The following is a 16,472-nucleotide window of genomic DNA, read 5'->3' on the forward strand; positions in this document are numbered from 1 at the left end:
CAGTGGGCTCGTGATCACCAACACTGGACAACTGAGGAGGTGAAAAACATTGCCTGGCAGACAAACCCTGGTTCCTGTTTTATCATGCTGATGGCAGAGTCAGGATTTGGCATAAGCAGCATGAGTCCATGGTCACATCCTGCCTGGTGTCAACGGTACAGGCTGGTGGTGGTGGTGTAATGTTGTGGGTGGTGTAATGTTGTGGGTGGTGTAATGGTGTGGGTGGTGTATTGGTGTGGGTGGTGTAATGGTGTGGGTGGTGTAATGGTGTGGGTGGTGTAATGGTGTAATGATGTGGGGAATGTTTTCCTGGCACATGTTAGGTCCCTTGATACCAATTGAGCAATGATTCCATTCCCCAAAGAATTCCTGCTGTTCTGTAAGCAAAGGGGTGTCCGACCCGGTACTAGATGGGTGTACCTAAAACTGGCCACTGAGTATATGTCACAAATAAAATATTTTTAGAACCCGGCATGACAACTTGAATGCCCCTTCCCCTGTATGCCATTTGGAACACTAGTGTGACCACACATTACAAAAGAAAGCAAACCACAGTGCACTTAGTGAAAATGTATTATATTTATCAAAGATAAACAGTCAATTCAGTCTAGAAATCAAGGCACAACAGAATGAAATATCAACAATCAACATATAAAATATTTTCTGATAAGAGTTCAATAAACACACACACTTTTTGAGGAACCAATTAAAAAGCATATTAATGAACAAACAAAATCACAGAGTACAACCATGTGTTCTGGGGAAGATTTGAAAAAGGAAAGGGTAACAGTTTTGAGCTTTAAGAGAACCTAAGCAGTTGGACAATATTCTTGTTGTACAGGGTACAACAAATAGATACCTGCCTTAGTGCTGTTAGATACATAGATACAATGTGTCAAGTCGTATCTCGGGATGCCAATATCATTGCATCACTCTCTGAGTGACAGCTGTGTGTGTGTATATACTGTATGTGTGTGTGTGAGAGAGTCCATGCTGGACATGACCATTTGTGAGAGGTACAGGTAAAGGTTTATTTTTCTTGGTATGCCATAGAAATATAATCTATATGATGTCTAGATTATATACAGATATAGGATCTTAATTTGACCAGTATTGTCACATCAGTAGATCTTTCCAATAGTATGCATCTCTACACCATATCCTTGCGTTGAATGTGCTGGAGCAGTTGGTCACAGTAGACAGGGGTGCGCTGTTTGTCCCTCACGGCTTCCACTTCCTGCTTAAGGAGGGCTGGGTGGATGCCACTGCCGATCTTCAGGACCTCTGGACACACAGACAGACATGAGACAGTCAGGGGTTAAGTGGAAATGGACACACACAAATAAGTGACAGTAGACTCTCTCACACACACACACACACAAAAAGTAGACTACCTAAAGGAACTCCACACAAATTAATTCAACACAATAACAAAGTAAAGATATTGGGGTGGATTATTGTCACTAGCTGTAATCATTCATTGGAAATGAATAATTTGATTCAATGCAATTGTATATATGAGGACTGACAGTGAAGCAACCACCAGAGAATATTTGCAACGATACATTGATTTTAATAGTAATTTTTGGCAACATTTCTGTACTTGTTACTTTTGTACACAATACCGTTCTCAGTCTGAGTGATTGACAAGGGCGATGTCCAATGGAGCAGAGTTATCAAAATTAGAGGTCGACCGATTATGATTTTTCAATGCCGATACCGATTATTGGGGGACCAAAAAAGCCGATACCGATTAATCTGACAAATTTTTTATTTATTTATAATAATGACAATTACAACAATACTGAATGAACACTTATTTTAACTTAATATAATACATCAATAAAATCAATTTAGCCTCAAATAAATAATGAAACATGTTCAATTTGATTTAAATAATGCAAAAACAAAGTGTTGGAGAAGAAAGTAAAAGTGCAATATGTGCCATGTAAAAAAGCTAACGTTTAAGTTCCTTGCTCAGAACATGAGAACATATGAAAGCTGGTGGTTCCTTTTAACATGAGTCTTCAATATTCCCAGGTAAAATGTTTTAGGTTGTAGTTATTATAGGAATTATAGGACTATTTCTCTCTATACGATTTGTATTTCATATACCTTTGACTATTGGATGTTCTTATAGGCACTTTAGTATTGCCAGTGTAACAGTATAGCTTCCGTCCCTCTCCTCGCTCCTACCTGGGCTCGAACCAGGAACACATCGACAACAGCCACCCGCGAAGCAGCGTTACACATGTAGAGGAAGGGGAACAACTATTCCAAGTCTCAGAGCGAGTGACGTTTGAAATGCTATTAGCGCGCACCCGCTAACTAGCTAGCCATTTCACATCGGTTACACCAGCCTAATCTTGGGAGTTGATAGGCTTGAAGTCATAAACAGCGCAATGCATTGCGAAGGCTCTGCTGGCAAAACGCACGAAAGTGCTATTTTGAATGAATGCTTACGAGCCTGCTGCTGCCTACCACCGCTCAGTCAGACTGCTCTATCAAATCAGACTTAATTATAACATAATAACACACAGAAACACGAGCCTTAGGTCATTAATATGGTCGAATCCGGAAACTATCATCTCGAAAACAAAACGTTATTCCTGTTACATTGCACAACCTTCAGTGTTATGTCATAATTACGTACAATTCTGACAAATTACCCAAACTGTTGCATATACCCTGACTGCGTGCAATGAACGCAAAATGACACAATTTCACCTGGTTAATATTGCCTGCTAACCTGGATTTCATTTAGCTAAATATGCAGGTTTAAAAATATATACTTCTGTGTATTGATTTTAAGAAAGGCATTGATGTTTATGGTTAGGTACAGTCATGCAATGATTGTGCTTTTTTCGCAAACGCGCTTTTGTTAAATCATCCCCGTTTGGCGAAGTCGGCTGTCTTTGTTAGGAAGAAAGTCTTCACAGTTCGCAACGAGCCAGGCGGCCCAAACTGCTGCATATACCCTGACTCTGTTTGCAAGAGAAGTGACACATTTTCCCTAGTTAAAAGAAATTCATGTTAGCAGGCAATATTAACTAAATATGCAGGTTTAAAAATATATACTTGTGTATTGATTTTAAGAAAGGCATTGATGTTTATGGTTGGAGCAACGTGTACCTAAGCGATTATATGCAACGCAGGACAGGCTAGATAAACTAGTAATATCATCAACCATGTGTAGTTAACTAGTGATTATGATTGATTGTTTTTTATAAGGTAAGTTTAATGCTAGCTAGCAACTTACCTTAGCTTCTTACTGCATTTGCGTAACCTCGTGGAGTGCAATGTAAAGCAGGTGTTAGAGCGTTGGACTAGTTAACCGTAAGGTTGCAAGATTGAATCCCTGAGCTGACAAGGTAAAAATCTGTCGTTCTGCCCCTGAACAAGTCAGTTAACCCACCGTTCCTAGGCCGTCATTGAAAATGTGTTCTTAACTGACTTGCCTAGTTAAATAAAGGTCTACGGCTGGCCATGCTTTTTTTCTACGGCTGGCCATGCTTTCCACCTGGCTACTCCTACCCCGGCCAACATCTCAGCACCCCTGCAGCAACTTGCCCAAGCCTCCCCCGCTTCTCCTTCACCCAAATCAGACAGCTGATGTTCTGAAAGAGCTGCAAAATCTGGATCCCTACAAATCAGCTGGGCTAGACAATCTGGACCCTCTCTTTCTAAAATTATCAGCCGAAATTGTTGCAACCCCTATTTCTAGCCTATTCAACCTCTTTCGTATCGTCTGAGATCCCCAAAGATTGGAAAGCTGCCGCGGTCATCCCCCTCTTCAAAACGGTGAGACACTCTAGACCCAAACTGTTATAGGCCTATATCCATCCTGCCCTGCCTTTCTAAAATCTTCGAAAGCCAAGTTAACAAACAGATCACCGACCATTTCGAATCCCACCGTACCTTCTCCACTATGCAATCTGTGCAATCTCAGCCACGCTCAAGGTCCTAAACGATATCATAACCGCCATCGATAAGAGACATTACTGTGCAGCCGTCTTCATCGTCCTGGCCAAGGCTTTCGACTCTGTCAATCACCATATTCTTATCGGCAGACTCAGCAACCTTGGTTTCTCGAATTACTGCCTCGCCTGGTTCACCAACTACTTCTCTGATAGAGTTCAGTGTGTCAAATTGGAGGGCCAGTTGTCCGGACCTCTGGCAGTCTGTATGGTGGTGCCACAGGGTTCATTTCTCGGGCCGACTCTTTTCTCTGTAAACATCAATGATGTCACTCTTGCTGCTGGTGATTCTCTGATCCACCTCTACGCAGACGACACCATTCTGTATACATCTGGCCCTTCTTTGGACAGTGTTAACTAACCTCCAAACGAGCTTCAACGCCATACAACACTCCTTCCGTGGCCTCCAACTGCTTTTAAATGCTAGTAAATCTAAGTGCATGCTCTTCAACCGATTACTGCCCGCATCCTCCCGCCCGACTAGCATCACTACTCTGGACGGTTCTGACTTAGAATATGTGGACAACTACAAATACCTGGGTGTCTGGTTAGACTGTAAACTCTCCTTCCAGACTCACATTAAGCATCTCCAATCCAAAATTAAATCTAGAATCAGCTTTCTATTTCGCAACAAAGCCTCCTTCACTCATGCTGCTAAACATACCCTCGTAAAACTGACTATCCTACCGATACTCGACTTTGGTGATTTCATTTACAAAATAGCCTCCAACACTCTACTCAGCAAACTGGATGCAGTCTATCACAGTGCCATCCGTTTTGTCACCAAAACCCCATATACTACCCACCACTGCAACCTGTACGCTCTCGTTGGCTGGCCCTCGCTACATATTTGTTGCCAAACCCACTGGCTCCAGGTCATCTATAAGTCTTTGCTAGGTAAAGCCCCGCCTTATCTCAGCTCACTGGTCACCATAGAAACACCCACCCGTAGCATGCGCTCCAGCAGGTATAACTCACTGGTCATCCCCAAAGCAAACACTTCCTTCGGCCGCCTTTCCATCCCGGTTCTCTGCTGCTAATGACTGGAACGAATTGCAAAATTCACTGATGCTGGAATCTTATATCTCCCTCACTAACTTTAAGCATCAGCTGTCAGAGCAGTTTACTGATCACTGTACCTGTACACAGCCTGTAATCTGTAAATAGCCCACCCAACTACCTCATCCCCATTTTGTTACTTGCTCTTTTGCACCCCAGTATCTCTACTTGCACATCATCATCTGCACATCTATCACTCCAGTGTTAATGCCAAATTGTAATTATTTCGCCTCTATGGCCTATTTATTGCCTCCCTACTCTGTTACATTTGCACACACTGTACATAGATTTTTCTATTGTGTTATTGACTGTACGTTTGTTTATGTGTAACTCTGTGTTGTTGTTTTTGTCGCACTGCTTTGCTTTATCTTGGCCAGGTCGCAGTTGTAAATGAGAACTTGTTCTTAACTGACCTACCTGGTTAAATAAAGGTGAAAAAAAAGTGAATAGTCCATACCAAAAAAGCACTTCACTTTCACCACCAGATGGCGGTGGTGCACCACAGTGACATCCACTCCAACAGGACAGATACCGCTGGTATTTAATGATAATAAAGATGCTATGGAATTACTTGAAGTAGTGCCAACAGTAAGTGTTGAGGAAACCACATGGCGTAACTGAAGCTGTACAGTGTTGATACTCCTGTCAGTTGGGATGAGTTAGTTCACGTCAAGTCATCATTCCATACCCATCGGAATCCGCTTTGTTCCTCAAGTGGTGACCAAGGGGGATTTTTGCGACTAGTGTGTATAAATAGTTTTTTTCTTTCTCTGAGCTCTTTTGAACAAAGGAGAACAATGATGACTTGTGATGAGAGGAGATCCGGTGATTCCCCTGAATGTGTGTGCCAACCACGGGGTGTGTGTGTGTGTGTGTGTGTGTGTGTGTGTGTGTGTGTGGAGCAGGGAGCAGCAGCCGCGCTGCCAGGGCTGTGGGATTATGGGAGGAAGGAATTATGGGAAGAGGGAAAGAGGGATGAGAGAGGGGGATAGAGGGAGGAGTGGCAGTACTGTCCATCATACTGTCAGAGGAGCAGCAGACATCAAGCTCTTGGGAGATGTGACTTTGAAATTCAAGAACCATATAAGAATGGGATCAAGAATAAAAGAATAGAAGCGGGAAAGAAAAGAAGAAAGAGAGAGATGGAAGGAGGAGGAAAAAAGCTTCAAACACAGACATGAGACAAAGAATGTCTCCAGATTTGTGGGGTGGATTGTGGTTATGGGTACGACACAGCTATCAGTCAGCACTGGGTGAGCTCATCCACACACACACACACACACACACACACACACACACACACACACACACGTTTACAGCAGAGCAGTGCATGTGTGCATGAATATCACACACACACAGCTATCCTCCCTTCCTACTGGCTGTATCAATTGACCAGGGTTGGGGTCAATTCCATTTCAACTCAGTCAATTCAGGAAGCATTTTCTGAGGGACACTGAAATTGGAATTTGAACTCACCCCTTGAACTGACTGAATTGACATGGAATTGACCCCAAAACCTGTTATCAACCCCAACCCTCTACACCCACTCCCTGTACCATCACACCCAGGATAGGCAGCCCTTAGTGGGCTAATGTGAGCCTCCAGCCCCCCCTCTACCCAGGAGAACAACCCCTTAATCACAACCACATGGAGACCCCTCTCCCTCATCTTTCCACACAGCCATCCCATGTTATCCCCCTCTCTTTCATCTCTCTCATCCCTCTTTCACCCCTTTCCTCCCTGTCTCTTCCTCCTCTCATGCCTGGTGTTTTCTGACAGGGTTTGACGGTTCTGTGGTTTCATGGCAATTTGTGTGTGTGTGTGTGTGTGTGTGTGTGCGCATGCGTGCGTGCGTGCAATGTGCATACGTGTGTGTTATTTATTGGCAGAAGGTCTGAGTGTGTTTCCTGTAGTGTGGATCTGGGGCCTTAGCTGAGAACACTGCTGGAGTTACACTCTGCTTCTCATGGAGGGTTCTCCTTGATTATCTGTGACCAACGGCTGGTGAACGCTGATGATTCAACCATATTCTCCCATCTTCATATGGATGGAAAAGAACATCAATGGTCTGTATCCCAAATGGCACCCTATTCCCTTTATAGTGCACTACTTTTGACCAGGGCCAAGTAGTTGACTATGTAGGGAACAGTTTGTGACAACCCCGGACAGAGCTGATGCAGCAACAGCCACCATACTGTGGATTCCACTCAGTTTGAAACCGTTATCAGAGTTAATATCCTGTGTTCTGGCTGTTGTCGGGGTATCATATCAGTAACCTTGACCACAGGATGTTCAGTGGTTGGGATGTAAATCATGTTCATGAACAGGACCTTCGCTTATATACTCACTGTCATCCAGAAGGGAAGTTGTGTGTAGCTTTTCAGGGGTGATGACGGAGCGTCAATCACACACACTCCTCTGCCTCTGGATCCACTCCCGGCCCCATGATGGACGAGGGGAGTGGTGGTGTGTGTGTGTGGAGTGGGGGGCTTCGCACGGGTCAGCGTGAAAGATGAATGGAGTGGAAAAGGTGGATAGATAGCCTTTGAGACGACGGAAAAGGGGGATCTGATATCCTAGCAGTGTGGTTATGTGTATGGGGCTGTTAGACGTAGGGATCAACTCTTTAAACTCTGACTGACTGAGACAGGACAGAGCCTGTGAAACATGAGCACTACTGCTACCCACCCGATCAACATCAAGCCATATTCACTCACTTCATGTTCACTAGCTATCATCACCACCACCATCATGGTATCTGTGCTCTTCATCAACATCTCATCTGTTTCTCCTCCATACCATCTTTTCCATCATGACCCCTCTTCCTGGTCTAAGGGTTGTCATGACCCCACCCTCCTGGTCTAGGGGGTTGTCATGACCCCTCTTCCTGGTCTAAGGGTTGTCATGGCCCCTCTTCCTGGTCTAAGGGTTGTCATGACGCCTCTTCCTGGTCTAAGGGTTGTCATGACCCCTCTTCCTGGTCTAAGGGTTGTCATGACCCCTCTTCCTGGTCTAAGGGTTGTCATGGCCCCTCTTCCTGGTCTAGGGGTTGATTTAGGATTGGACCAATGTGTGATTGTGAGTCTCACCAAGCACAGTGTCCTGCACGCGGCTGTCTGGGTCATCCAGGTGCAGCAGCAGCTGCTGGAACAGGACCTCCAGGTGTTGACTGTAGAGCTGGGAGTTGTAGTCTTTCCCCAGGGAAGCAAGCCATAGGCCCAGAGCCCTGAGGGCCACGCCCCTCACCTCCTCACTGCTGTCATCCAGACGCTTCAGCACCTCTGAAGACACACACACACACACACACACACACACACACACACACACACACACACACACACACACACACACACACACACACACACACACACACAGTACATTTATGAAAGAACCCAGAGACACGCAAAGATAGGAGACACACAGAGAGACACAAACAGAGAGCAGGAGAGGAACAAATTAGAATGACTAAATTAGAATGACTAAATCTATTTCTATAGGATCATAAACAATCATGGATGCATTCTAGAAATATGTAGAAAAAAGGTGTGTGTGTGTCAGTGACAGAGGGAATGAGAGAGGATTGAGAGAGGAACAAAGAGAGAGAAGAGAGAATGAAAGAAAGAGAGAGTGAATGAAAGATAGGGATACTGTGGGCAAGAGAGGAGAGAAAGACCTGTTTGCTCTAACAAAGACAGGATACACAGAGGGAGACACCAGTATAGTACCAGGGTAGATGTTGTTCAGGGCATCTGGGTGGAGACTGGGTCCTATCAGTTTGAGCAGGGTGGACAGAGAGCGACAGGCCAGTAGTCTGGACAGCTGAGAGTCTTCCTCTAGAGCAGACAACACCTGGGGGCTCAGCCTCTCCTCTACGGCCAGTAACTACAGACACAGAGATAAAAACAGACAGAAAATTTGGTTGTGCATCAGCATTTTCTCTCTTTATGTCAGTCACTGACAGTCACTCAACTATCCATGTCAGCGAACAATGTTTTAATTGGTAGTTAGTCTAGCTAGCTATTTAAACTTGTAGTAATCATGGTCGTATCCTGACTGGGCACACAGGGAACGTGCCCATGGGCCCTGAGCTCCAGGGGGCCCTCAATGATTTTGTTAGCCTATCTGAGTGAGAATGACTATCATGTTAACATGGCATAATTCATTTCAACATGTGTAGAACTGCAGGAAATCTGCTTTAAAACCGTAAAAATCTCTCCACCCCATGGCAAAATGGGTAGGAAATTAGCTGAAAAACTGCAAATTTCTCTCTGTAGAATTGCATAAAATATATGTTATAAAATTGCAGTTCTTTCTGCCCCATGGCAACATGTAGAATTGCAGGAAATTTACTTCTCTCAACCGTCAAGAGGGGGTTACTAAAATGTTTTGCCCGCGAGTTGGGGGGGCCCCCCAACCAAATCTTGCTTAGGGCCCACAAAAGGCTAGAGATGGCCCTGAACAGACAGGCCATACTACAGACAGAAAACACAACTATTACTGTGCAAATATTGTGTGGGCACTTGGCAGCGAAAGAGCAGGAAAGCTGAACTCACATTTCATACATGTTATGTTCACAGGTAGTCACAGTGAATTACTCTAGTACACACAGTAATCCAAAGCATAGTTCTGACACTGGAGACCCTGTTATATAACCATTTGACTTCCCAAACACTTTAAACATAGCGGAAACTGGACAGAGATGGCTGTTGCTCATCATCGCTGGTGACTATGAGACAGGCTGTGAGTGTGGGAGTGATGGGGAAAGCACAGCAGGACAGAGCTGCATCAGACTTCCAGCAGCTCATAGACGGACACTGGGCCAGGTAGACAACAGAACACAACCATCCCTGAGCTGGTCTGAGATCACATGAGCTGATATCAAGGTTCTTAACAGATCATTCATCTGGGAAAGAGGAAAACTGTGAGTGTGTGCGGTAGAAAGAACGAGTGAGTGAGGGTCAAAGAGAGAGGGCTCGACAGAGAGAGAGAAGGGGCTCGACAGAGAGAGAGAAGGGGCTCGACAGAGAGAGAGAAGGGGCTCGACAGAGAGAGAGAAGGGGCTCGACAGAGAGAGAGAAGGGGCTCGACAGAGAGAGAGAAGGGGCTCGACAGAGAGAGAGAAGGGGCTCGACAGAGAGAGAGAAGGGGCTCGACAGAGAGAGAGAAGGGGCTCGACAGAGAGAGAGAAGGGGCTCGACAGAGAGAGAGAAGGGGCTCGACAGAGAGAGAGAAGGGGCTCGACAGAGAGAGAGAAGGGGCTCGACAGAGAGAGAGAAGGGGCTCGACAGAGAGAGAGAAGGGGCTCGACAGAGAGAGAGAAGGGGCTCGACAGAGAGAGAAGGGGCTCGACAGAGAGAGAGAGGGCTCGACAGAGAGAGAGAAGGGGCTTGACAATAAAGTGATCTAACATGACATCAGTGTCTATCTGATAGGGCGGTGTGTAAATGGAGCAGCTAATTGTTTTTACAGGAAGGAGTGAAGGGCTGGAACAACCCGGTTTGATTTGCCTGTGGAAAGGAACACACCCACACACAGCCAGTGTTCTCCAAACGGTTTGTTTTCACCGTTGTTAAACACAATTTTAAAAGTGGTGCAACACAGACGGTCAAGAGGGTGTGAATATGTCTGAGTGTGTGACTGGACTCGCAGTCCCAAGGGCAGGTGCAGGGGCCTGTCTAAGTGATGGTTACAGCCCACAACAATGGAACCAGGACAGAGGCAGCATTGTTCCAGTGGGACAAAGGTATGTAACCCTCCCCCCCACCCACATACCTGCTGCCTTGCTCTAGAGAGAGAGAGAGACAGAGAAGGATGGATAGAAAGATGGAGATGGAAAGAGAGGGGGGAGAGATGGATAGAGGATGACAGTCCATTACATTAAATGGTGAAGTGGGACCATCTATATTGAAAGTAAATGGGCAAAGCAGGGAAGCATGCGCTAGGTGAACTCTCCCGATGGTTTAAACTAGGTGAACTCTCCCGTTGGTTTAAACTAGGTGAACTCTCCCGATGGTTTAAACTAGGTGAACTCTCCCGATGGTTTAAACTAGGTGAACTCTCCCGATGGTTTAAACTAGGTGAACTCTCCCGATGGTTTAAACTAGGTGAACTCTCCCGATGGTTTAAACTAGGTGAACTCTCCCGATGGTTTAAACTAGGTGAACTCTCCCGATGGTTTAAACTAGGTGAACTCTCCCGATGGTTTAAACTAGGTGAACTCTCCCGATGGTTTAAACTAGGTGAACTCTCCCGTTGGTTTAAACTAGGTGAACTCTCCCGATGGTTTAAACTAGGTGAACTCTCCCGTTGGTTTAAACTAGGTGAACTCTCCCGATGGTTTAAACTAGGTGAACTCTCCCGATGGTTTAAACTAGGTGAACTCTCCCGTTGGTTTAAACTAGGTGAACTCTCCCGATGGTTTAAACTAGGTGAACTCTCCCGATGGTTTAAACTAGGTGAACTCTCCCGATGGTTTAAACTAGGTGAACTCTCCCGATGGTTTAAACTAGGTGAACTCTCCCGATGGTTTAAACTAGGTGAACTCTCCCGTTGGTTTAAACTAGGTGAACTCTCCCGTTGGTTTAAACTAGGTGAACTCTCCCGATGGTTTAAACTAGGTGAACTCTCCCGATGGTTTAAACTAGGTGAACTCTCCCGATGGTTTAAACTAGGTGAACTCTCCCGTTGGTTTAAACTAGGTGAACTCTCCCGATGGTTTAAACTAGGTGAACTCTCCCGATGGTTTAAACTAGGTGAACTCTCCCGATGGTTTAAACTAGGTGAACTCTCCCGTTGGTTTAAACTAGGTGAACTCTCCCGATGGTTTAAACTAGGTGAACTCTCCCGATGGTTTAAACTAGGTGAACTCTCCCGTTGGTTTAAACTAGGTGAACTCTCCCGATGGTTTAAACTAGGTGAACTCTCCCGTTGGTTTAAACTAGGTGAACTCTCCCGATGGTTTAAACTAGGTGAACTCTCCCGATGGTTTAAACTAGGTGAACTCTCCCGTTGGTTTAAACTAGGTGAACTCTCCCGATGGTTTAAACTAGGTGAACTCTCCCGATGGTTTAAACTAGGTGAACTCTCCCGATGGTTTAAACTAGGTGAACTCTCCCGATGGTTTAAACTAGGTGAACTCTCCCGATGGTTTAAACTAGGTGAACTCTCCCGATGGTTTAAACTAGGTGAACTCTCCCGATGGTTTAAACTAGGTGAACTCTCCCGATGGTTTAAACTAGGTGAACTCTCCCGATGGTTTAAACTAGGTGAACTCTCCCGATGGTTTAAACTAGGTGAACTCTCCCGATGGTTTAAACTAGGTGAACTCTCCCGATGGTTTAAACTAGGTGAACTCTCCCGTTGGTTTAAACTAGGTGAACTCTCCCGATGGTTTAAAGAGAGAAATGCACTACCACATCTTTCCTCTTACTCCGTACTCACTGTCGGGTGTTTCTGAAGACAGGAGAGGACAGGTCAGAGTAAGTGTTTCTGAAGACAGGATAGGACAGGTCAGAATAAGTGTTTCTGAAGACAGGAGAGGACAGGTCAGAGTAAGTGTTTCTGAAGACAGGAGAGGACAGGTCAGAGTAAGTGTTTCTGAAGACAGGAGAGGACAGGTCAGAATAAGTGTTTCTGAAGACAGGATAGGACAGGTCAGAGTAAGTGTTTCTGAAGACAGGAGAGGACAGGTCAGAATAAGTGTTTCTGAAGACAGGAGAGGACAGGTCAGAGTAAGTGTTTCTGAAGACAGGAGAGGACAGGTCAGAGTAAGTGTTTCTGAAGACAGGAGAGGACAGGTCAGAATAAGTGTTTCTGAAGACAGGAGAGGACAGGTCAGAATAAGTGTTTCTGAAGACAGGAGAGGACAGGTCAGAATAAGTGTTTCTGAAGACAGGATAGGACAGGTCAGAGTAAGTGTTTCTGAAGACAGGAGAGGACAGGTCAGAGTAAGTGTTTCTGAAGACAGGAGAGGACAGGTCAGAGTAAGTGTTTCTGAAGACAGGAGAGGACAGGTCAGAGTAAGTGTTTCTGAAGACAGGAGAGGACAGGTCAGAGTAAGTGTTTCTGAAGACAGGATAGGACAGGTCAGAATAAGTGTTTCTGAAGACAGGAGAGGACAGGTCAGAGTAAGTGTTTCTGAAGACAGGAGAGGACAGGTCAGAGTAAGTGTTTCTGAAGACAGGATAGGACAGGTCAGGGTAAGTGTTTCTGAAGACAGGAGAGGACAGGTCAGAATGGGGGAAAATAATATACAGTATGCTTCTCTGTGTTGTGCCTGTGTGTACACATCTGCATGTATTGTGTGAGTCTGTCAGTTCTTACCTGTGCAGTTGTGTGCACCAGTGTCTCTGTGTTTAACAGTACACGTGTGTACATGTCTCTGTGTTTACAGCGCATTCGGAAAGTATTCAGACCCCTTGACTTTTTCCACATTTTGTTATGGTAAAGCCTTATTCTAAAATTGATGATAGTTTTTTTCCCTCATCAATCTACACACAATACCCAATAATGACCCAGCAAAAAAAATAAAAACCAGAAATATCACATTTACATAAGTATTCAGACCCTTTATTCAGTACTTCGTTGAAGCACCTTTGGCAGCAATTACAGGGTTGGGTCTTCTTGGGTGTGACGCTACAAGCTTGGCACACATGTATTTGGGGAGTTTCTCCCATTGTTCTCTGCAGATCCTCTCAAGCTCTGTCAGGTTGAATGGGGCGCGTTGCTGCACAGCTATTTTCAGGTCTCTCCAGAGATGTTCGATCGGGTTCAAGTCTGGGATCTGGCTGGGCATTCAGAGACTTGTCCCGAAGCCACTCCTGCGCTGTCTTGGCTGTGTGCTTAGGGTCGTTGTCCTGTTGGAAGGTGAACCTTCGCCCAAGTCTGAGCTCTCTGGAGCAGGTTTCATTCAAGGATCTCTCTGTACTTTGGTCCGTTCATCTTTGCCTCGTTCCTGACTCTGCTGCTGAAAAACATCCCCGCAGCATGATGCTGCCACCACGCTTCACCGTAGGGATGGTGCCAGGTTTCCTCCAGACGTGACGCTTGGCATTCAGGCCAAAGAGTTCAATCTTGATTTCATCAGACCAAAGAATCTTGTTTCTCATGGTCTGAGAGTCTTTAGGTGCCTTTTGGAAAACTCCAGGTGGGCTGCCATGTGCCTTTTACTGAGGAGTGGCTTCCGTCTGTCCACTCTACCATAAAGGCCTGATTGGTAGAGCGCTGCAGAGATGGTTGTCCTCATGGAAGGTTCTCCCATCTCCACAGAGGAACACTAGAGCTAAAGTGACCATCAGGTTCTTGGTCACCTCCCTGACCAAGGGCCTTCTTCCCTGATAGGTCAGTTTGGCCAGCTTTTGGAAGAGTCTTGGTGGTTCCTAACTTCTTACATTTAAGAATGATGGAGACCACTGTGTTCAATGCTGCAGAAATATTTTGGTACCCTTCCCCAGATCTGTGCCTCATAACAATCCTGTCTTAGATTGTCTTTCTCACCCCGTAGCACTCACTTACACTACCGTTCAAAAGTTTGGGGTCACTTAGAAATGTCCTTGTTTTATAAAGAAAAACACCTTTTTTGTCCATTAAAATAACATAAAATTGATCAGAAATACAGTGTAGACATTGATAATGTTGTAAATAACTATTGTAGCTGGAAACGGCAGATTTTTTATGGAATATCTACATAGGTGTACAGAGACCCATTATCAGCAACCATCACTCCTGTGTTCCAATGGCACGTTGTGTTAGCTAATCCAAGTTTATCATTTTAAAAGGCTAATTGATCATTACAAAACCCTTTTGCAATTATGTTAGCACAGCTGAAAACTGTTGTCCTGATTTAAAGAAGCAATAAAACTGGCCTTCTTTAGACTAGTTGAGTATCTGGAGCATCAGCATTTGTGGGTTCGATTACAGGCTCAAAATGGCCAGAAACAAAGAACTTTCTTCTGAAACTCGTCAGTCTATACTTGTTCTGAGAAATGAAGGCTATTCCATGAGAGAAATTGCGAAGAAACTGAAGATCTAGTACAACACTGTGTACTACTCCCTTCACAGAGCAGCGCAAACTGGCTCTAACCAGAATAGAAAGAAGAGTGGGAGGCCTCGGTGCACAACTGAGAAACAGACGGCTCACAAGTCCTCAACTGGCAGCTTCATTAAATAGTACCGCAAAACACCGGTCTCAACGTCAACAGTGAAGAGGCGACTCCGGGATGCTGGCCTTCTAAAACCCTCACAAACTTTTACAGATGCACAATTGAGAGCATCCTGTCGGGCTGTATTACCGCCTGGTACAGCAACTGCTCTACCCTCAACCGTAAGGCTCTCCAGAGGGTAGTGCAGTCTGCACAATGCATCACCAAAAAGATCATCAAGGTTAACAACCACCCGAGCCACTGCCTGTTCACCTCGCTATCATCCAGAAGGCGAGGTCAGTACAGGTGCGTCAAAGCTGGGACAGAGAGACTGAAAAACAGCTTCTATCTCAAGGCCATCAGACTGTTAAACAGCCATCACTAGCACAGAGAGGCTGCTGCCTACATACAAACTCGAATCATTGGCCACTTTAATAAATGGATCACTAGTCACTTTAAATAATGCCACTTTAATATAGTTTACATATCTTATATTACTCATCTCATATGTATATACTGTATTTTATACCATCTATTGCATCTTGCCTATGTTGCTCGGTCATCGCTCATCCATATATTTATATGTACATATTCTTATTCCATCCCTTTTAGATTTGTGTGTATTAGGTAGTTGTTGTGGAATTGTTAGATTAATTGTTAGATATTACTGCACTGTCGGAACTAGAAGCACAAGCATTTCTCTACACCCGCATTAACATCTGCTAACCATGTGTATGTGACCAATATAATTTGATACGGACAATTCCTTTCACCTCATGGCTTGGTTTTTGCTCTGACATGCACTGCCAACTGTGGGACCTTATATAGACAGGTGTGTGCCTTTCCTAATCATGTCCAATCAATTGTATTTACCACAGGTGGACTCAAATCAAATTGTAGAAACATCTGAAGGATGATCAATGGAAACAGGATGCACCGGAGCTAAATTTCGAGTCTCATAGCAAAGAGTCTGAATACTTATGTAAATAAGGTATGTTTTTTATTTTTAATACATTTGTTAAAACCTGTTTTCGGTTTGTCATTATGGGGTATTGTGTGTAGTCTGCTGAGGATTTGTATTTATGTAATCCATTTTTTAATAAGGCTGTAATGTAACAAAATGTGGAAAAAGTTAAGGGGTCTGAATACTTTCCAAAGGCACTGTATAATACAAAACTGGAGACATATTACACTTCTGCGTTGTGATACAAAAATATTAGCAAAATGTATAGTTCATTGTGTATTTAAAAAAAAAATCTGATATTGTCAATGTCCACAATGATCAACCAAACATCTT

General features: G+C 44.5%; 1 protein-coding gene across 1 annotated transcript in view; it reads right to left on the minus strand.

Moving 5' to 3' along the window:
• Positions 1-560: 560 nt before the first annotated feature.
• The window catches only part of LOC106593056 (dynein axonemal assembly factor 5), an 81,030-nt gene continuing 65,118 nt past the window's right edge, over positions 561-16,472 (minus strand). Inside the window, exons 11-13 of the mRNA XM_045719881.1 lie at positions 8,762-8,918; positions 8,126-8,317; positions 561-1,284 (exon numbers count right to left, since the gene is read on the minus strand). Coding sequence (XP_045575837.1) covers positions 1,151-1,284; positions 8,126-8,317; positions 8,762-8,918 — 483 coding nt within the window. The 3' untranslated portion in view covers positions 561-1,150. The remainder of the gene's footprint in view (positions 1,285-8,125; positions 8,318-8,761; positions 8,919-16,472) is intronic.

This window comes from Salmo salar, chromosome ssa06, assembly GCF_905237065.1.
Source record: "Salmo salar chromosome ssa06, Ssal_v3.1, whole genome shotgun sequence".
NCBI classification, from domain to species: Eukaryota; Metazoa; Chordata; class Actinopteri; order Salmoniformes; family Salmonidae; genus Salmo; species Salmo salar.